This window comes from Durotheca rogersii (assembly GCF_024521655.1).
Source record: "Durotheca rogersii strain YMJ 92031201 chromosome Unknown GGS23scaffold_21, whole genome shotgun sequence".
Lineage (NCBI taxonomy): Eukaryota > Fungi > Ascomycota > Sordariomycetes > Xylariales > Xylariaceae > Durotheca > Durotheca rogersii.
In genome coordinates this window covers 77,510-97,108 of record NW_026251252.1, presented here as the reverse complement: position 1 = coordinate 97,108, position 19,599 = coordinate 77,510, and the positions used below count along the sequence as shown (strand labels likewise).

The 19,599-nt window shown below is 60.4% G+C and overlaps 7 protein-coding genes across 7 annotated transcripts; 4 read left to right on the top strand and 3 right to left on the bottom strand.

Annotated features, from left to right (window-relative positions):
- Nucleotides 1–507: 507 nt before the first annotated feature.
- Nucleotides 508–2,231, bottom strand: GGS23DRAFT_599001 (MATE efflux family protein; the record flags this gene model as incomplete). Its single annotated transcript, XM_051518867.1, has 2 exons — nt 508–1,775; nt 1,940–2,231. 2 exons carry the CDS (start codon nt 2,229–2,231, stop codon nt 508–510), a joined length of 1,560 nt encoding a protein of 519 aa, XP_051369493.1.
- Nucleotides 1,932–3,241, top strand: GGS23DRAFT_209616 (uncharacterized protein). The gene has a single exon (XM_051511872.1). The coding sequence runs from the start codon at nt 2,509–2,511 to the stop codon at nt 3,163–3,165; it is 657 nt and encodes a 218-aa protein (XP_051369492.1). The 5' UTR covers nt 1,932–2,508; the 3' UTR covers nt 3,166–3,241.
- A 1,339-nt stretch (nt 3,242–4,580) lies between these two features.
- Nucleotides 4,581–7,001, top strand: GGS23DRAFT_209593 (uncharacterized protein). Its single transcript, XM_051511871.1, has one exon. The coding sequence runs from the start codon at nt 4,787–4,789 to the stop codon at nt 6,839–6,841; it is 2,055 nt and encodes a 684-aa protein (XP_051369491.1). The 5' UTR covers nt 4,581–4,786; the 3' UTR covers nt 6,842–7,001.
- Nucleotides 7,002–7,580: 579 nt separating this feature from the next.
- Nucleotides 7,581–9,317, top strand: GGS23DRAFT_606569 (glycoside hydrolase family 43 protein; the record flags this gene model as incomplete). The annotated part of the gene is made up of 1 exon (XM_051519917.1): nt 7,581–9,317. The coding sequence occupies one exon, from the start codon at nt 7,581–7,583 to the stop codon at nt 9,315–9,317; it is 1,737 nt and encodes a 578-aa protein (XP_051369490.1).
- Nucleotides 9,318–10,053: 736 nt separating this feature from the next.
- On the bottom strand, nt 10,054–14,447 carry GGS23DRAFT_606568 (Non-repetitive/WGA-negative nucleoporin C-terminal-domain-containing protein; the record flags this gene model as incomplete). The annotated part of the gene is made up of 4 exons (XM_051519916.1): nt 10,054–10,421; nt 10,478–13,870; nt 13,962–14,031; nt 14,115–14,447. The coding sequence occupies 4 exons, from the start codon at nt 14,445–14,447 to the stop codon at nt 10,054–10,056; spliced, it is 4,164 nt and encodes a 1,387-aa protein (XP_051369489.1).
- Nucleotides 14,448–15,470: 1,023 nt separating this feature from the next.
- GGS23DRAFT_613295 (AFG1-like ATPase-domain-containing protein) lies at nt 15,471–18,226 on the top strand. Its single transcript, XM_051520560.1, has one exon. It carries the CDS (start codon nt 15,866–15,868, stop codon nt 17,891–17,893), a length of 2,028 nt encoding a protein of 675 aa, XP_051369488.1. The 5' UTR covers nt 15,471–15,865; the 3' UTR covers nt 17,894–18,226.
- On the bottom strand, nt 17,625–19,285 carry GGS23DRAFT_578854 (snare-like protein). Its single transcript, XM_051517017.1, has 2 exons — nt 19,108–19,285; nt 17,625–18,946 (listed from the first exon to the last, which is right to left on the bottom strand). The coding sequence occupies exons 1-2, from the start codon at nt 19,156–19,158 to the stop codon at nt 18,269–18,271; spliced, it is 729 nt and encodes a 242-aa protein (XP_051369487.1). The 5' UTR covers nt 19,159–19,285; the 3' UTR covers nt 17,625–18,268.
- Between the last annotated feature and the right edge of the window lie 314 nt (nt 19,286–19,599).

Genomic DNA, 19,599 nt, shown 5'->3' with positions numbered 1-19,599 from the left:
GTGGTGTTCAGCACGGGATAGGACGCCGTCAGGGAGGCAATATTAGGTATTCTCCCAGGCCCCCCAGCGTCCGGTATCAGGCAGAGGACTAGGTATAAGCCGCCCCAGAGAGGTGAATTTCTATCGCAACATTCAGAGATACACATCGGCATTCCTAATGTAGGTCGCGATATACGCAAGTTACCTATGCCTACGTATGCCTGAGAGATCTATACTGATCTGACTTATAAGCCCCAAAGGTATCCTACCAAACCTACCTAGACCTACCTAACCTAGACCTACCTGCCTAGGTAGGTACCTCCAAATTATCAGGGTAGCCATTTGCTTAGGTACCTTTGTTAGTGGCGGGTACGAGGCAAGTACCGATGTATTAGGGCATGTTTTAAATAGGTACCTCCTACACATTTTACGATACCGGTTAGTATATTTCCTAATCCCAAGACAGAAACAACTACATCTACAACGCCGAATCGATGCCACACGATCGTCCAGCGCTTCTATTTCTGATTATACATTGAGCTGGTCCTCTCCTCTCTCCGCTACCGCCTCCCGGGGTCCAGGGAAATCATCGTCCACTACATCGTCCGCCTCCAGCCTCTCCAGCACCCTCTCGACCTCCTCGTCCCATCTGCTCAATCCGACGATCACCCACTCCAGGAAGCCGACCAGGTATAGGGCGACGCACTGCCCGATCCACAGGCCCCGCAGGCCCCATCCATGGAAGGCGAGGTAGATGCCCGCCGGCAGCGCCCCGCCGTAGTAGCTGACCAGGTTCACGAGCGCGCCGACCCACTGCCGTCCCATGCCTCGCAGCGCCCCGCCGCAGCTCCCGTTTAGCCCGTCCGCGATCTGGAACAGCGCCACGAACGGCATGACCTCCGCCACGAGCTCGACCACGCGCTCGTCGTCGTTGAAGATCCGTCCGAACACGTCCTTGGCACCCATCAGGACCCCCAGGATGGCGGCGCCCATGATCGTCGACAGCACGGCCGCGCAGTGGGCCGCCCGCGCGGCCTCTCGCGGCCTCCGCGCCCCGAGCAGGTTGCCTAGGCGGGCGGAGGCGGCGACGCCGAGCCCGAAAGGCACTGTATTGATGACCTGATCGGCGGTCATGATGACGGACTGCGCCGCGAGCGCGACGGTACCGAGCTGGCCAGCGGCCAAGGCCACAATCTCGAAGGCCCACCACTCGGTGCCGACGTGGACGACGCCCAGAACCGCGAGGCGTGCGAATGGCCCGAGGTTAGATAGGGCACGGCGTGGTGAGAGGCCGCCCCAGCACTCGTGGCCGCGGACAAATGCCGAATACGCAACTAGCAGCAGGAACGAGACCCAGTAGGAGATGCCGGTCGCGAGCGGGGCCCCGTACAAGCCGAGGCCGAACGGGTAGACGAAGAGGTAGTTGAGCAGGGCATTGAGCGGCGACGTGATAAGGAGCACATACGTCCCTGGCCGGTAGATCGCTTGGGCTTGCAGGTACTTCTTCATCGACTCGAACCATACGTAGCCCAGCCCGCCGGGGATTAGTATGCGGAGGAACTTGCTGCCCTCGACGCAGATGAACTCCTCTTGACCGAGAATGCGGAATAGGGGCTCAGAGAACCCCCACAGCACGGCCACGGCGGCGTAAAGCAGCGACAGAACCGCGATCCCCCTCTGCAGCAGGATCCCCAGGTCCTGCTTATTCTGTGAGCCGGTGAAACTCGCCGATGCGAGGGTGTCCAGCGCTGTCGTGCCGCCTATTGCGACGAGCCAGCCGGAGGCCATGGCGAACACTAATTGTACGGAGGGTCATAAATCAGCTACTACGATTTATCATATGCAGCTCGAACCCGAGTTTCCTTTCTCCTCAGACCCCGGTCGCCCGTACACTTCAGGACGACACGTAATTCGCGGAGCGGAAATGCAACAATACGAGCGATGAAAAAAATCTACTAACTGTAGCAGAAAGCAGCAGTGGCTAGCGCCTCTGGGGAGATGCGGCCGACTATCAGGACAGAGACGGTCTGCAGGCTGTTCTGAAGCATGTAGGCCAGTATCACCGGGATTGAGGCCCTTGCCAGGAGCCATATTTCGGACAGCCATTCCCGATACAGGGGATTTATCCACCACGCGCTCGCCGGGGACGACAACGGCTTGGGGAGAAGCGCAGTTCTTTCGTTGTCATCCCTCGCGGGCGGATCTGAAGGCCATGTTGCCGGCATTATCGTCGGCGATATCTCGTTCTCCATCTCGAGGTGGTCCAGATAGCCGGCGGTTTGAGATAGCGCCGTGGAAAAGACCAACACCCCAGGAAGCTAGACGTAAGTTGGAATCAAGGTACGGATCGCCAATTATGGTCACTCCACCGATCACCGCCGCAACGCAGAGGGCACCGCGTAAACATTTACGGGACGTCCTCGCAGAAAGGGATGGACGTGTGGTGAAGGGGGTACGCCCCAAAGCACGTCAATGTAAGGCAACAGGGGAGGTCTCTTCGTATCTCTCTCTTTATAGTCCCTCCGGATTATGTCTTCGTCGGCGGTGGGTGCTACGTGTTCCTACATATCAATCCGTAGATCTAACCTGCCTCCATTGGGTACCAACGCGGGTCGACTCCCAAGTCCAGTCTCGCACGTAAGTACTACTACGTTGATGCCAGGCTCGCAGGATACTGTCCCCTCTAGATATCCCGCACAACATCGCCCGGGGGGGGAGGTGGAGGTGAGGAGGAGAATCAGAGTGGCTGCTCCCTCATTGGGTACGGTATACTGGCGGTGGGTACAAGAGGCGCAACAAAGCCCAGATAATCAACGGGAGCATGCATCTTCCGGCTCTCACTCGGCAGGCCATTCGTCGTCTCCCCGTGCCCTGTCGTGTTGTGCAGCATGGCCACTACCCGCTCGCCACCGTCTCGGTATCGGTTCCATACGATTCGGAGCCGACCCGCCCCTCTCACCGTTCTGGCTCTCTCGCTATCGGATCGCGTTGAGGGGGGCGCCATACGTGCAGCCTCGCCGGGGGAGGATATGGGACGACTTGGCCCTCCGATTTGGTAATTCCCCTTTCCCCCCTCGCCGTAGGCGTGAGCGCTGCAAGGGGAGGGGGGAGAGGAGAGACAGGTCCCGTCAGCGCTGGGCCGCCATAGGGCACCGGCTTACGGGATTTCTATCAGAGACGAATTAGCGGCTGGGTAATGCAGGCGATGGGTGAGTTGGCGCTGCATCGCGATATTAAGAGATCGTCTACCGAGTGGCGGCGGTGTGCGCTTTGCTATGACAAGATGGATTTGCCAATACTTACTGGTGCGAGACTCGATGCTTGCTCTGAGTGGTTTTCATTCCGGCTCCGTACTGTGGGGGAGAGGGGGCAGAATACCAGGGCATGTTGTCCCGCGGTTCGGGGGCTGCGAGGCCGAAAACGTCCCCCAATCTTTCACGCCCCCAAGCATCGTCGTAAAGTCATCGCGCGTTGCTTGCCAACATTCCCTCCACGGCCTGACTGCCTGCCTGTCTATCAGTTTACTCCCATACAGGTATTCTCCGTAACGTGGGTGCCAACCCGACACGTACTGAGCTTCATCCTTGTGCCCGACTTGGGACGGACTACGGACCAATCGAAGTGGCATTGGAAATTCTTGACTTTCCCGCCCAGTTTCAATTCGACATTCCGTCCAAGCCTTCTTAAGTAACTCGGTAGTCCACATGCCAGTGTTGCGCCCCCGCGAGCGGCGACCGGATGAGCGAGAGAATGGATCTCGTCGCCCTTCGCGTTCTGGCGGCTTCGATCGAGGTCTCATCTGTGCTCTAGTATAGGTACCTACCCACCTACCTGATTCTGTCTTGCTACCGCCGGCTCTCTCCCGACTACCGATAAAACTTAGGCATTCCGTCTGCACCTCATCGGGCGCGTAGGGTCGAGGTTCCGCGCAGTATTATCATAGGGCGCCATTGGCTAGAAAAGGACCAGATTGTGCACCAGAATCAGCACGATGTGTCCCTTTAAGCGCCGGGTGCCCTCGCCAGGGACTAGTCACGCTGCAAAGACACAACAACACGAGCAAGGGGGCCGGACCGATAAAGAAGTCAAAGACCGCCATGTGAAACCCCCCAGCGGGTATAGTTACCTAACTGGAAGATCCGAGAGAAGAAGATAAAGTTGATTAGGGAGACGGGGGAGAGTGAGTTGAAATGTTATACTAGGAGATGCTGTCGTCTAGCCTCACTGACACGCGACGGATAGGTACACTCTCGTCTATTATGCATACGGCAACGGTGCAATTGGCGAGCATATCACCTCTTCCCCCCCAGCCAAGGGTCGTGGCCTGTTTCGAAAAACAACCGCCCGGGAATGGGGCACGCCGCTGATTGCTGGGCCAAGTCAAGACTGACTGCATCGCTCTATAGGCGCCTAACAAAGTCCCCCCTTGCTCAATGACTGGATGCGCGGCGTTTAGGTATCTGGGGATTCTTTCTCGCGAAGCCGTGCTTAAGTGATAAGATACCAACGGTCCTCCCCTTCGTCGAACAGGTAAACTATTCAGATACGTTTATGTAGGGGTTGTCCGTCACTTATTCACAGCCAACCCCCAAACTACCTACTCAATATCCCCCTTCCGTCAGGGACCATGGGGAGGTATTATTGGTCTAATTCGTGGGACTCTCCGCGGTAGACCAGACCGGCTCTCTCCTCGAAAGCATTGCTTATACCTTTCTACCCACATACCGACTTACCTACTGCTCTCTTCGCAGGCCAGTCTCATCTGGCCTGCGATAAAGGGAAAATTATACGCGCAAATACGCTGCCCATGCCCACATCAGAAGCGAACAAGAGGGGCCTGAAGAGAGAGAAATGGCGGCTCCGCGAGTCCCTCGGGAGGTATGGCACTCTCGTCATAACCGGCGGCGCCATTGTCTCGGCCCTCGTCTTAGGCTTCCTCAGCTTGCTGTGGGTTGGCCAGGGTCCCGGGAGTGGCGAGAATGCGTCTGCTGTGTGGCGGTTCATCGCCATGAGGGGGTGGTTCGTCGAGGCTGCTACCCTCTGTACGATGGTCATCCAGGTGTGCGCGAGCGCTCAGGCCCTGATATGCACCAGTCTCGCGGCGGCGACGCTCCTCGAGACCACCGGCGTGCCCCTCTCCCAGGTCGCCGAGTTCTCTACGATGCGGGGCGCGAATGACGGCCCGTGGCGGTTCGTCTATCTCACGTTCCGCTCAATTCGCAATTTTTTCTCCGTGCAGTCGCTCCTGATGCTCGTCCTCCTCCTCGGGACAACGGCGACGCACTTTTCCTCCACCATCCTCGTCACCGATCTGGAGGTCTCCTCCATAACCACCGATCCGACCCAGATGCTGCTAAACGTGTCCCTGTCCGACGACATAGAGACGGGCCGACCCTCTAGATCCCAGTGGCTCCTGAAGCCGACAGATTATGCCGTCTTCGGCGAGATCCCCTCGGGCATTAACGTGGAACCGACTACTGGCGGCTTCAGCGATACAGGAAACGTCAGGAGGTTATTCCCGCCCCTTGGCCACGAAAACAGAACTAAAATTCGTCACTACAGTGGTAGCGCATATGGAATCAACTCGAGGGTGGCCTGCACACCTCCAGTTATAGGCGGGAGATTCCACTACACCAGGTCGAATGTCAGGGGGCTACCCTTCCTACTGAGCATGGTGGGACAGATCTCATACAAGGCCACCTTCGAACGCGCTGGCCTCGCTGAACCGTTGCTCTGCAGCGATGGAAAATGTCTGCCCACCCAGTTCAACTGTACTCTGCCTACTGCCGGGATTCCCGGAGGGCAGGGGATTTACATGTGTCTCCCGGATATATCAAACGTCATCGATGAGAACGTTGCCTTTTTGAGCGACGGCCGAGACAGACCGATTACTCCCCACTCAATGGTCTTCCTCGTGACGCGGAACAACGGGTCATTCGACGAATGGTCCTTCGCGAAAAACACGAGCAGGATTCCAGACAACCCGAGCCGCGTTGGTGAATGGGCCAGGTGGAGACTCGGAAACAAAATCGTATTCGAAGCGTCCATATGTTTCTCCGAGCTCCTATGGGAGATGTCGCAGGTAGATATGTCCACTTCTCACGACGCGGTCGAGCCGACGATTTACTACGACCCAAAGGCCCAGTTCGCAGATTCTTCTGCTGTCCGTGCTCTGCTAGGGGCGAACGCTGGACCGACGGACGCGGCGGACCGGTCCCTCCTCAGAATAAATGCCGTCGGCAACACAACGACGGATTCGAGGCTACTTCACTACCTAGACGGCGCGATTAACTCTGGGGTATTTGGAAGTCAGGAACCTCGATTGGGCACGACGATTAACGGAGGCGGAACGAGCTTCGGACTGTCGACCATCAACCCCTTTGTGGACTACGTGGCCGTCTTCGAGGACGTGCTGGTGGAGACCAACCGCCCGGCGGTCGCCATACAGTCGATAATGACGATGATGGCGATGTCACTACACTACGCCAACCTGGCGCTGCTGGACGTCGCGGAGGAGGTGAGCATTACGACATCGGCACCCATCAACGTCCCGGTGCGGTGGACCGGGCTTGCCGTAGTGGCGGGGGTCGTGACCGTGGACACCCTGTGCGTTGTCGCGATCACGACCATGTTCCTGCTGCGGACCCGGTACTCGAAGCAGGGCCACTTCTGGCACGCCGTATCCCAGCTCATCTCGGAGCGGACGATCGGCGTTCTGCAGGCGAGCCCCGAGGCCAGGGACGAGCACGCGGTGGAGCGGGCGCAGGTGGGCGACCCGGTGATGGTCGTGGCGCGGTGTAAGAGGACGGGGAGAGTGCAGGTTATTCGGAAGGACGATATCGAGGACGGGAATGAAACATGATACCCCTTTTGTTTACGGTTACGTTTGGACACATTCAGGATTCCTTTTAGAATATACATGTGTTTCTATCAATTGCCATAGCGTTATCTTGTAAACCCCTGAAAAGGCCCACGTCTTCTCTGGGTTTTCAGACCCCTACTCGCCACCCTTCCCTGCTCTCGTAAACCAAACTGGTAGTAGGGTCTATACCTTCTTGGCGATTCTGGCCTCAGCACCTGACTGTGGACATACCCATCGTCGTAGTACCACACGGGGTGCAACCTCTCCTAGACGTCGTGGTGCTCATGCTGACCCCTTACGCAAGAGAGAGGCCCCCCCGTCGCCGCAAATTCCGTGCATCAAGGTCGCGCCATCTGAGCGAATAACGTGAGGTGCCCTTCCCGACGAAGTCGTATCCAGCTTCCGGGCCCACGGTAGCGCGACGGGGCGAGGACCAGAAGGATCACTAAGTACCCCAAAACCACGCCGGATATACGACCGGCTAAATACGATGCCATCCACGAGTGGGCGGGAAAACCCGACACCAGCTCGGGCGAGTTATCTAAGAGAATGCCGAGCACCCTCTTCCTCCGCCGGTGCCGTAGCATATAAAGAGGGGACCACACCAAGCAGTGAGGGGAAATATCTACATTATAGATGGGCATGAGCTGAGAAGCCCAGTAGTTCCCCACCCCTTGTTACCCGGAATCAATCCGGGCACCGCTGCTCGGACAGGCCCGCCAGCAATCGTGACGGCGCCATGAGGCTCCCCTCCGCGGCCTCCTCCCTGGCGCTCGCGCTCGCCGCAGCGGCGTGGGCGCAGCCCGAAAACTCGACCTACCTCAACCCGGTGCTGCCGGGGTGGCACTCGGACCCGTCGTGCACGCAGGTCGACGGCACCTTCTTCTGCGTGACGTCGACGTTCATCGCCTTCCCGGGGCTGCCCGTGTACGCGTCGCGGGACCTGATCAACTGGAAGCTGGCGAGCCACGCGTGGAACCGGGAGGCGCAGCTGCCGGGGGTGAGCTGGGCGACGGCGGGGCAGCAGGAGGGCATGTTCGCGGCGACGCTGCGGCACCGGGGCGGGCGGTTCTACGTGATCGGCGAGTACCTGGGGGCGCCGGGGGGCAGCCGGGGCGTCGTGTTCAGCGCGGCGGACGCGTTCGACGACGCGGCGTGGGGCGACCCGGTGACGTTCGCGGCGGAGCGCATCGACCCGGACCTGTTCTGGGACGACGACGGGCGCGCGTACGTCGCGACCCAGGGCATCCTGCTGCAGGAGATCGACCTGGCCTCCGGCGCGCTCAGCCAGCCCCCGCTCAGCATCTGGAACGGCACCGGCGGCGTCTGGCCCGAGGGCCCCCACCTCTACCGCAAGGACGGCTGGTACTACCTGCTCATCGCCGAGGGCGGCACCGAGACCAACCACGCCGTCACCATCGCGCGCGCCCGCGCCGTCACGGGCCCCTACGAGGCGTACGAGCGCAACCCCGTCCTGACCAACCGCGGCACCGACGAGTACTTCCAGACGGTCGGCCACGCCGACCTGTTCCAGGACGCCGCCGGCAACTGGTGGGGCATGTGCCTGGCGACGCGCTCGGGGCCGGCGTGGGCCGTGTACCCGATGGGGCGGGAGGCGGTGCTCTTCCCCGTGACGTGGGCGGCGGGGGCGTGGCCGGTGCTGGAGCCGGTGCGCGGGCGCATGCGCGGGTGGCCGCTGCCGGCGCCGACGCGCGAGCTGCCCGGCGACGGGCCCTTCAACAGCGACCCGGACGCGTACGACTTCGCGGAGCGCGGCGCCGCGCTGCCGCGCAACCTGGTGCACTGGCGGGTGCCGCGGGCGGGGGCCTTCGCCGTGGCGCCCGACGGCCGCGCGGGGCTGCGCGTGGTCCCGAGCCGCGCGAACCTGACGGGCTCCGGCGGCGGCGGCGGCGCGACGGCCGCCGAGCTCAGCGGCCGCCGCGGGCTCGCCTTCGCCGGCCGGCGCCAGACGCACTCGCTCTTCGCCTTCAGCGTCGACCTGGCGTTCGCGCCGCGCCGCGCCGGCCACGAGGCCGGCGTCGCCGTCTTCCTCACGCAGCGCAGCCACCTCGACCTGGGGGTCGTGCGGCGCGCCGACGGGCGCCTGTGGCTGCGCTTCCGCGCCGAGGGCGCCGGCGCCGTGCCGGCGCCGCGCGCGGTCCCGCTGCCGCCCGCCTGGGGCCCCGGCCCCGTGCGCCTGCGCGTCGACGCGCCCAACGCCACGCACTACCGGCTGTCGGCGGGGCCGGCGCGAGACGGCGACGGCGCGGGCCCGCCCCTGCTGCTGGCCGAGCCGCCCGCCGCCCTGGTCAGCGGCGGCAGCGGCTCCTTCGTCGGCAGCCTCGTCGGCGTCTACGCGACCTGCAACGGCGACGGCGCCGGCGACGACTGCCCGCCCGGCGGCGTCGCGCGCTTCACCCGCTGGCGCTACGTCGGCAAGGGCCAGCACGTCTCTGAGACGGAGATCGTGCGGTAGAGGTTGGGTGGGGGAGGAGGACAAGGAACGGAAGAAAAGAATTGTGATTGTGTTGACAGGCGATTTACGGGAACAGATGGGGGAGGATAATGAGGTCGACGTTAGACTGCTTCTACGGGTCTGCGCGTGGGGAACATCTCCCCAGGCTCTGGGAGGCGTAGTACGTGTAGGTATATATGTGTATTTAATCTAGCCTCCCTTGTCACCGTTCAGAGAGTTGATCATGGACGAACGCACCAGTTGGTGGTTGGACATTTACATCCGGATTATGGCAGCAGTGACTCGCTGCCCGACAACCTGGGCGATTTTCATTGCGATCGTGTCCGCCAAGTTCCCCCGTGTCTATCTAGAAGAGCGTCCACCACTCGTCGCCGACATCACCGCTGTCCTGTAGCCGTTGCGCAAACAAAGTCACCATTCCCCGAACAGCCGTGAAGAGGAAAGGGTAACGAGGAAAAGAAAGATAGGCTGTCTTGGAAAAATGACCTAGCGAAGCTATCCTGCCTCGTGGCACCGTAGCTTGATATCGTATTTCTGTGGTTTCTGCCGGGAATCCTCTCCGCGAAACTCCCCCCCCTCCCTCCGATTCTCGTCGACTCTTTTTTTCCCCTGCGGACCATGGATCGCGGCAATTATATAGCGCGAAGGGGTCGAAAGCAATATGATACAAGAAATAAAGCATGCCAGTTAACTCCGACACTCCCAGTGCATTGCATTATACCCCCTTGAGGGCCCGTTAAAACACGACACCGGATTCCAAATGCGTTCCGTTTTGCCCATGCATAGCCTCAAACGCCTGGGCTTGCCTCTTTGTCGATCCAAGCTTGGGCGAGCTTGACGCGGCCCTGGCCGCCGCCGTCTCGTCGAATTGCTGGTTGACAGCTTCCTCGGCGAATTTTCGCGTTTCCTTGGCCCATTGGTCTAGGCGATGCTTCTCGATATGCTTGAGGAGGTTGCCGTCTTCCCATCTCATCGCCTCCAGCACCTTTTCGCGGTAGCTCTTCTCCATTTTCTCGAATCGTCGATCGAGGGTTTCGGTGAATACCCCGGCGGCCTCTGACGGTAGGAGTCGTCGGTGATTATTCTCGTCGCCGCCATTTTTCTCTGTCTTGCATTAGCAATTGTGTCGTTTTCGAACGAGGTAGCTGTGTGGCACTTACGGTCCGCATATAATGTGCAGTGAAACTGGAAAAGATCTGTCTGGCCCAGGACTTCGACGATGTCGTTGTCGTTCTTGAGGGTGGTGTTGTTGACTTGCGCCCAATCTTCTCGGAGGAAGCATCTTCGCCATATGAGTCGCTCGGCCTGTACGCGCTCGGCGCCGTGGAGGCCGTTATACGCCACTCGAATGGCCGAAAAAAACTGATCGGGCATGTGCTCCCTTGTCTCCGGCGGCAGGGTAATCAGAGTTAGGAGGTCGATTAACGTGAGCGGGTCCAGGGCCTCATGATCCACGAGTCGCCGCAAGGCATCGTCGAATATCTGCGAGAGTATTTTGTACTTCTTCGGGATTGTGAGGGCAAACCTTTCTTGTATGAGGCTCAACTCCTCTCCCTCGAGCGCCAGGCTGATGGCAGGACGGATTTGCGTGTTGTAGAGGTCATCCTGAATGCCGATAATGGCAAGCTCCCTGTCGATCGCGCTTACTTGGGCGTCTTCGGTCGTCTCGTTGATGTTCAGATTCTGGAGGCTCGTAGACATCTTGCTGGAAGGCCGAGACGACTCGGCCATCCTAGCCAGCTTACCGAGACTCAGCTCGATCTTCTTGTTCCAGACCTGCTGCTCGCGAGCCAGACCAAGGTCGAGGAGTGTGTTGGCAGCATGGTCGATGTCTGATTCGCCGATGATGTCGTTGATCCACGAGACCTTGGCTAGTTCCGGCTTCGTTCGGAGATACGTCGTCTTGTACTTCTTGTCACCGTCGTACTCGAGGAGAGCATCAACCCCGTAAGTTGTGAATAAATACTCGTAGAACGGGAAAGCAAAGTCTTCCCCATACGTCCTGAAGTACTCCTTGACCAGATCCTCCTTCGCCGTCATCTTCGACTCTAGCTTCTCGGCTTGCCCCGCAGAAAGGCCAGGCGACAGTACTTGGGTCCGAAGCACGTCGATCTCGCGGGTCAGAATCTGTGCGAGAGCGGGCAGCGACTCGTGGCTCTCGGCAATGCTTATACCTGCTTCCCAGTTCTCTGTCTGAGCCAGGAGGACGACCTTGTCGTGGCGATCTTGCTCGTAGATTGCCCCGTACTTCTGTCCATCGGCCGACTTTTTAGGATCATCGCTTGCGAGATACGACCGGGATAACTCTTGGATCACGGTGAGATAAACCTCGGTCATCTGGGGGAGAAGCTCTCTAGTATTCTGAATCAAGACGTCCTGCGCTTCGGTCTCCGTCGGCCAGTGCTGCTTAACCCACTCCGTAGAGAGTTCTACTTGTCTCTTCACATTGTTCGCGATAAACGGATGGCAGGTCCAGGGGGTCGGGAGCCCAGCGTAATTAGCAGCCAGGATTCCGTGTTCGAGGTGCTCTCCTTCTAGACCGTACAGTTTGAGATTCTTCGTCCGGAAGACGAAAGCATCTCGTATCGCGCTGTTGTAGATTTCCGCTGCTTCGTAAATTAGTCGCGTGAGGGATTTCTCGTCTAAGTTGGCCTTGGAGTTGTGTTTGATAACTTCGTAGGCCCAGGCGATAAATATCTCCATGCGGTCGACGTCGCGAATAAACCAATGGCGCAGCTCGTCGACTTCACCCTTCGCGGCATTCGGTTCCGACTTCTCCTCGGACCGGATATACTCGACGATTTCGGCGACAATGCTCTTCTTAGATGCTGCCGGCCGGAGCTGGGTGAAGTCCTCGTGCTTATGCCAGATGACGTTAGCAACGTGCATCTTCTCCGCATTCCAGAGAAGTTGCCACTTGGTGACGCGATCTAGGTTGACTCTCAGGCTCTTAATTTGGGTCATGATCTTCTCCAAATATCGCACGCGCTCTTTGATGTTGGTATCGACCCGCGCAGCGAGGGACGTACAGTGCTGACCGGCAGAAGTCAGAATCTCCTGGCTCAACTCCAGAGCAGCCACACCGTATTCTCTGTCTGTGAAGTGCAGACCGTGCTGAATATCGAACACGAGGGGATTGTCCTCCTTGACGCCGAAGAACACAGCTTGCTCAAGCTTGGTTTTGGCCGTGACCTCGGGCGGCTTCTCACTTGCAAATCGCTCCACATCCGCCATAGCAATACGCAGGGTGCCCACACCTCGAACCAAGAGTATAGCCGCGGGATTCTTCGGTCTGATACGAGGAGCTCTTCCTTCGCCGGACCCGAAACCAAGTACTTGAGGTTCTTCGATACCGGAACCGACGATCTCAAGCGTGGGGTCCACGCGTAAGTCGACAACATCCTCAAATGAAGCAGGCAGGAGGTGGTTGTCCTCGAGAATCTGGGAGTCGGGCGAGTCGGGCGGCTGGGCGATCGAAGCTACTACTGCAGCGTGGTCGAACACGACGAAGGCTATGATATTAGGTCTCGGGAGATACAGTCGGGGTTTGGTAAGAGCATGCGGATCTGGTGGGGTGGAATAGGCGGATATAGGTCGAATCATGCCGACGAACAGAGGATCGCGTGTGGTCCCGGCGGACAAGGCCACTTCGACAAGCGTATAACGCCACGTCTGCCGATTAGACAACGAGACGAGGAGCAGGAGATGCTGCTGGTCATCTTCGAGTTCTAGCTCGGGTCGAAGCTGGCTTAAATCACTGTGCTTCGGCTCGAGGGACCGGGGGACGAAACTGAAGTCGAGTATCCTGAACGATTCGGCAGGCAGCTTGGCAGTTACTTGATCTACCTGTTGGACGGCGCTAAGGATGGCGTTTCGAGCATCCAACTCGACAAGAAGGTCGTGGTGGCCTCCGCGATGTACTCTCCACGAATGTAGTCGGCCTTTGGAAGTAGCAGCAACAACGGTACATTCGCCCTGCCTGGACGATCGTTCTGAACGTATGGCGGAAATGTCTCCTTGGAGAGCGGTTTGAGACAATGCATGCCGGAGGCTACCAAAGAACCCGTTACTAGCGGGGCCGAGGTTGGTACGCAAGAAGTGTGTCGATATTTTGGGGCGGCCGTGGACATCTCGTACACTTAAATAAGCCATTCGCCCGGTGCTGAAAGCCAGCAGGAAGCCCGCGGCTGATTCGGCGTGGACAATCTGGATGACGGCTTCTCCGGAGAACATGCCCGTGACGGAATCCTCAACACCAGTCTGCTGCTGTCGTAGAAAGTCGAGCGTCGTCGCGCTCGATATCGATTCCCAGTACGTAATTTTACCGCTGGTAGGCATTACCACCACCAAACCTGGTTCGGACGAGGATGCAGAGGGTGGAACAAGCGCGCCTAGAGGGAGGGGGTCGGTCGCATGTTTCGACGGATATGGCAGCGTGAAGGTGAAGGATTCGGGAGACTGGGTAGGGGCGGCATACGGCCAGACAATGGCATGGGTGTGGGATAGGCTTAAGGCGTAGCCGGTATGGCTGTCGGTGGAACCGTGCTGGCTACCTAGAGGCGTGAATTAGCGAGAAACGCGCGAGGCCGGTATAGAGAGAGAGAGAGAGAAAGAAGGGGAGGCAGAGAGACGAAGGGGACATACTAGCAGCATCCAATTTTAATCGGTCTGGCAGAGCAGGGAGCTTCCTGACATCGAACGCGATATTGGTTGACTAGACGGGCGGGCGACGCGGTTAGTGTCACGACTCGAAGCTCAAGACTGCCGACTCGGCGCTCGATCATCTCGGGTGCTTACCAAAAGCGTGCTCCCGTCTCCCTTGGCAAAGCGGTCACCGACGCGAGCCTTTTTCGACCGGAAACTAAGCTCCTGCTTGGATATAGGGGGTTCCTCGACGCCATCCTGCTTCAGCTCCACCATCGCAGGCCTTGTTGACTTCACCTCGTACGTCTCCGGGCCAGCATCGGCATTAGCGAAGGTCTGGTCGCTCAACGGTATCCTCTGGCGCTTCGCTTTGGGCTGCTGGACGGAGTTGTCGGTGCTCACGGGACGCTGGCGTCGCCGGCCACGGGTAGCGGTCGGGATGGGAGACACATTCTCGGCGCCGCGGCCGACGGAAGGAGAGAACATGTTTGGTAGCGAATTTCCGGTGGCGCAGATGGCAGCCGGCCAGGGGAAGAGGGGGGCGAGATCAGAGGCAAAACGAAGGATGCAACGGCGTAGAGAAAAGGGCGGCGGCTAGCGATGATGAGGAATGGTGTTTACCGATGCGCCGATTGATGGAGAAAAGCCGTGCTCATGGTCGAGGGCGTGGCGTGGCGAGCGCAGATGGAGTAGGGGGTTTGCGGTGGAGATGACGGACGAGAAGGGGGGAGAAGGTGTGAGAAGGTGAAGAGAGAATGCAGATGGAGATTGACGGGTGAAGGCATTCGCCGGGAGAGAAAATGACGAGGCCTGCTTGAGATGTCTGGCCGAGATTGGTTGGGCCCTACCTGGCTTGGCTGGGTAGCAGATGGGAAGGGGGAGGAAAAAAAAGTGAATCATAATAAAAGGAAGCAGGAGAAGAAAAATAACAGAGCGTAATACTCCCACTGGAGACCGTCGCCAACTGATGGGTGGGTGGGGCGCCGGCTGGAAGGGGTTAGAAGCTGTACGTAAGCATGTCGCAACCCGAGCTTCGACGCGGTTAGGGAGGTACTTGGGACGGCAGCGGCTCTGGCGGACAACGTTCAGGCCAAACAGAGGTACCGCTGCTAATATCGTAGACTACCGCCTCCTCGCGATGCGCTCACCAGGATGTACCTCGCAGCCATACCTGCTACCCAGTGTACATCGCAAAGCACCGGGGTCCGGCGGCTGACGGTGGAGGCTTACAGCCCGTTTTTAGAAAGGCCGGGACCCTTGCCGGGTCGAAGCCCCAGGTTCCTTGCACTTGGAGATGGAAGATGCTGTACCTACAAGGTAGCAGTGCTTACGCATAGAGGTAGGCGGTATGAGGTACCTAAGGGCCTAACTTATACAATGCATAATGCCATAATACGCCTATAATCAGGTACCCATACAACGCCTAGGTTAGGTACTGACTTACCTAACTATCTTAGGTACCTGCCTAGGTACCTAAGGTAGGTATGTGTGCGTCCGTTGTTCCCTACCGTACACCAACCTTAGGCAGGTACCTAGTTACACCTATCTACCTCTCAGTCGCCTCCGAACCCTCTGCCGCCAACGACAAAGCCTAGGTAGGCAGGCCAGTCTCCTCAGTGCCTCATCAACCGCACCCACAGGCAATTCCTCAACCCCGAGGCGCCACCTAGCTACCTACCTATAGGTGCCTGCCTACCTACCTCTACCTACCTGAGGCCCCTCCATACCTCTGTGGTCAGGCTGCACATCATCACAACTACCCAGGTCCACAGGCATAGGTATATATATATAAACGCATACATGTCTGTCTACTTATCCTCCCTCCTCTTCCGGTATAGATACATGCGTCAGCCATCGGGCGCTTTTGGTGAACGGTCTAGTTGGGGTTGACGAGCCTTGCCGAGATGAGACGCGGCATCTATTCGGTCGCCATCACGGACCCGCTGGTGAAGTACCAGTCCCTCCTCGCCACGGGCCTCTGCAGCCCCGACGCCGCCCAGCACCGGCTGGCGATCCACCTGCAGAAGGTCTACCACCGCCTCAAGGACTACTCGCCGTCGGGCGAGTACCGCGAGAGGCTGCGCGCCCTGGCGAGCGCCCTGGACCGCGCCGGGAAAGAGGGCCGCGACACGTCGCACACCCTTGCCTCCGAGCGGCACCCGATCCGGCGCAACCCGCTCCTCGCCCGGTTCTTCGCCCAGAGCGGCGCCGCCGACACCCTCGCCCTCGTGCGCGTCCTCACCAGCCACGAGGAGGCCATCCGCATCGACTCGCCCCAGGGGCTGTTCCTGTCGGGCGAGGTGGGCACGGGCAAGTCCATGCTCCTCGACCTGCTCGCCGACGGCCTGCCCACGAGCCGGAAGCGGCGCTGGCACTTCAGCACCTTCATGCTACACACGCTGTCGCAGCTGGAGCGCTACCGCAAGTCCCACCGCCGCCTCGACCGCGACGACCAGGAGTACTCCCTGCTGTGGCTGGCCAAGGACATGGTCGAGAAGTCGCCGATCCTCTTCCTCGACGAGTTCCAGCTGCCCGACAAGGCCGCCGCCAAGATCATGAGCAACCTGTTCATCGCCTTCTTCCAGCTCGGCGGCGTCCTCGTCGCCTCGTCGAATCGCATGCCCGACGAGCTAGAAAAGGCCGCCGGCGTCGAATACGCCTCCTCGGCCGCCGCCGGCGTCGTGAGCCGAGTGCTGGGGATCGGCCGATCTCGCCGAAAGGGGGAGCTCTTCGGCGCCACGAGCGATTTCGCCTCTTTCCTCGATGTCCTCAAGGCGAGGTGCGAGTTTTGGCAGATGGAGGGGGCCAAAGACTGGAGGCGCCACGAGGCTAGCGCATCGCCAGCTCAACGTACAAGGGCGCGTGCAGACAGTTTGAGGTCTAATGACTCGATAGGAATGCATGCGACGGGGCGCATTTCCGATACAGAGGTTGAAGAAAGTACTGAACCCGATATTACCCCGACATATTATTTCCTAGTTGGGGTGGCGGATGAATCCTCGTGGGCCTCGGCACTGGATGGCGTGGTCGGATCTTCTACGGGAGAAGAGCCCGCTTGGGAGTCCTCGACGCTCGTTGTCTACGGCCGGGCGATCACGATCCCGCGGCACCGCGGCGGCACGGTGAGCTGGCACTTCGACGACCTGGTGTCCTCGTTCGGGCCGGCCGACTACATCACGATGGCGTCGACCTTCCACACCTTCGTCATCGACGGCATCCCGACGCTGACGGTCCTGAAGAAGAACGAGGCCCGGCGGCTCATCACGCTGCTCGACGCCCTGTACGAGGCGCGCTGCAAGCTGGTGGTCCGCGCGGCCGCCGGGCCCGACGACCTCTTCTTCCCGGAGGCGCGCCCCCGCGCGCCCTCGGGCCCGCCGTCCGCGGCGGCGGCTCCCCCCGACAGCGCCGACGCCGAGACCAACGCCGACGCCGACGCGATCCACTCCGAGACCGTCGCCGAGGCGTACCAGGACACGGTGTCGCCCTTCCGGCCCAACGTCTCGTCGTACGGGGGCGCGCACAACGCCGACTACGACCCGGACCAGGACTCGGGGGGGCGGGCGCGCGCCGAGCCCGCCGCCGCCGCCGTCGACTTCAGCGACACGGGCGCCTTCACCGGCGAGGACGAGCGCTTCGCGTACAAGCGCGCCGCGAGCCGCCTGTGGGAGCTGTGCGGCGCGCGGTGGCACGCGCGCACCGGCGACTGGTGGCGGCCGCTGCCGCGGGAGGCGCGGCACTGGGAGGGCGGCGCGGTCGCGCGGCCGGTGCCGTGGACGGCGCCGCACGCCGCGCTAGGCGGCGACGTCACTATGGGGCCGTCCGTCGAGCTCGACGAGCTGGCCGGCCTGCAGCGGTACCGCCTCAGGTATCTGAGGAGGACGATGCTAGAAGAGCAGGACACGCCGGAGTGCAAGAAGGGAGAGAAGGGTTGACGGGATGGCGAGAGAGGGGGGACGGACGTTGTACAGATGCGGACGCGTGCGATGTGTGTTATCGTGCGTAGACTCCCATTGTCTATCTATGTAGGATAATGTGAAGAATATGGCGGGGACCAAGGGCGTCCGCCCTCGGCTGCGCAAACAAACGCCTAAACCTCCGTAGACTCCGCGCTCTATTCATGCTAGCCCAGCCCAACCCAGCCTGCAACGCCGTCGAAAAATGCACGCTCCATGGCGCCAACCTGACCAGCTAGCCGCACCTGTCCACGGCCCCTGTCCCCTCGCGAACCAAAGCTTCATCTCACCTCTCCCCGTCCCCGAACCCCCCCCAATAGGTGGTAAGTAGGGAGGTAGGTAGACAGACTAGCCTCACAAGCTCGTCACGCCCGGCGCCCAGCTCTCGCCGATGCGGCGCATCTCGTCGGCGAATTTGCGGCTCGTGATGCGCTTGCCGGGGGCGGACGCGGCGGCGGCAGGGGTCGACACCAGCGGCGCGTGCTCGTCGGGGTCGTAGAAGGGGTTCTGCAGGAGCCGCACGTACGCGGTCTGCATGGCGCGGAAGACGACGCGGAGCTCGGTCTCGCGGAGGCCTGCACCGGCGCGCGCCGCGACAGGGGGGGCGCCGGCCGCAGGAGCCGCAGCGCCGCCCGCGCTGCTGCCGCCGCCGGTGCTGCCGGTGGTGGCGGTGGCAGCGCCGAGGGCGAGGCCTCCGCCCGACGCGGCCGAGGCGAGGACGCGCCCGCGCATGTCGACGACGGCGATGAACTTGACGCCGGTGTTGGTCTCGAAGCCGTAGGCGGCGAGGCGCTCGTCGACGGCGTGCAGGAGCCCGAAGTCGCCGGACACGAACGGCGCGCTGGCGCCCGGGGCCTGCGGGTGCTGGTGCTGGTGCGGCGCGGCCTGCGGGTGGCCGCGCCGCGACCGCGCCTCGAAGATGTCGAGCGCGCTGCTGAGCAGCAGCGAGAACTGCAACGGCGTGCGTACGGGCGGGCGGGCGCCGACGGCGGCGTCGTGGCACGGGAAGATGGTGATGTGGAGCGGGTTGTTCTGCCGAGAGGGGGGGAAGGGTTATCTGCCTGTTAGCTACGGTTCCGTATGCCTGCTTCGTAGGGGGGTGCGGGTGTGTGTGTATGGCTATGCGTGCGGTGATGGGTTCTGTCGGGTGCTTTGGGATGGCGAGGAGTGAGAAAGGGGGGCGTGTCGCGTACATTTCGGCCTATGACGCCCAGGCAGGCTATCGAAGGTATCGCGGTCGCCATCGCTGCATGTGTCGTTACTGTTGCGCGTTCCTCGTCCTCGGTAGACAAACTCGGTCAGTAGGCAGTGCGGTTGGATACGTTGGCGGCCGGCTGGTTGGGTTAGAGGAAGTGGATGGATAGATGGACGGGCGGAAGGTGGGAAGTCGGGGCGGTTTTGAAGCTCCCTACTTATCGATAAGTCGCAGTTAAGCAGGTAGGTAACCTGGTTAGGGGGTCTCTGCCCCACTTCCGTCGCCAGATATAGGGGGGTTCACTGGAGTTCAGGGGTGACAACTACATAACCCGTGCTTCAGGCTCAGGAACACGATGCTCACGAGGATGACATCTACGAGGGCAATAGGTGTTTGTACATTGCGGCGTTGTGATAGAGAACGTCCGCTGCTTGCGTAGCATTCTAATAGAGAACCCTTCTGCTTCTGTAGCGATCGCTCGCCCCGGCTG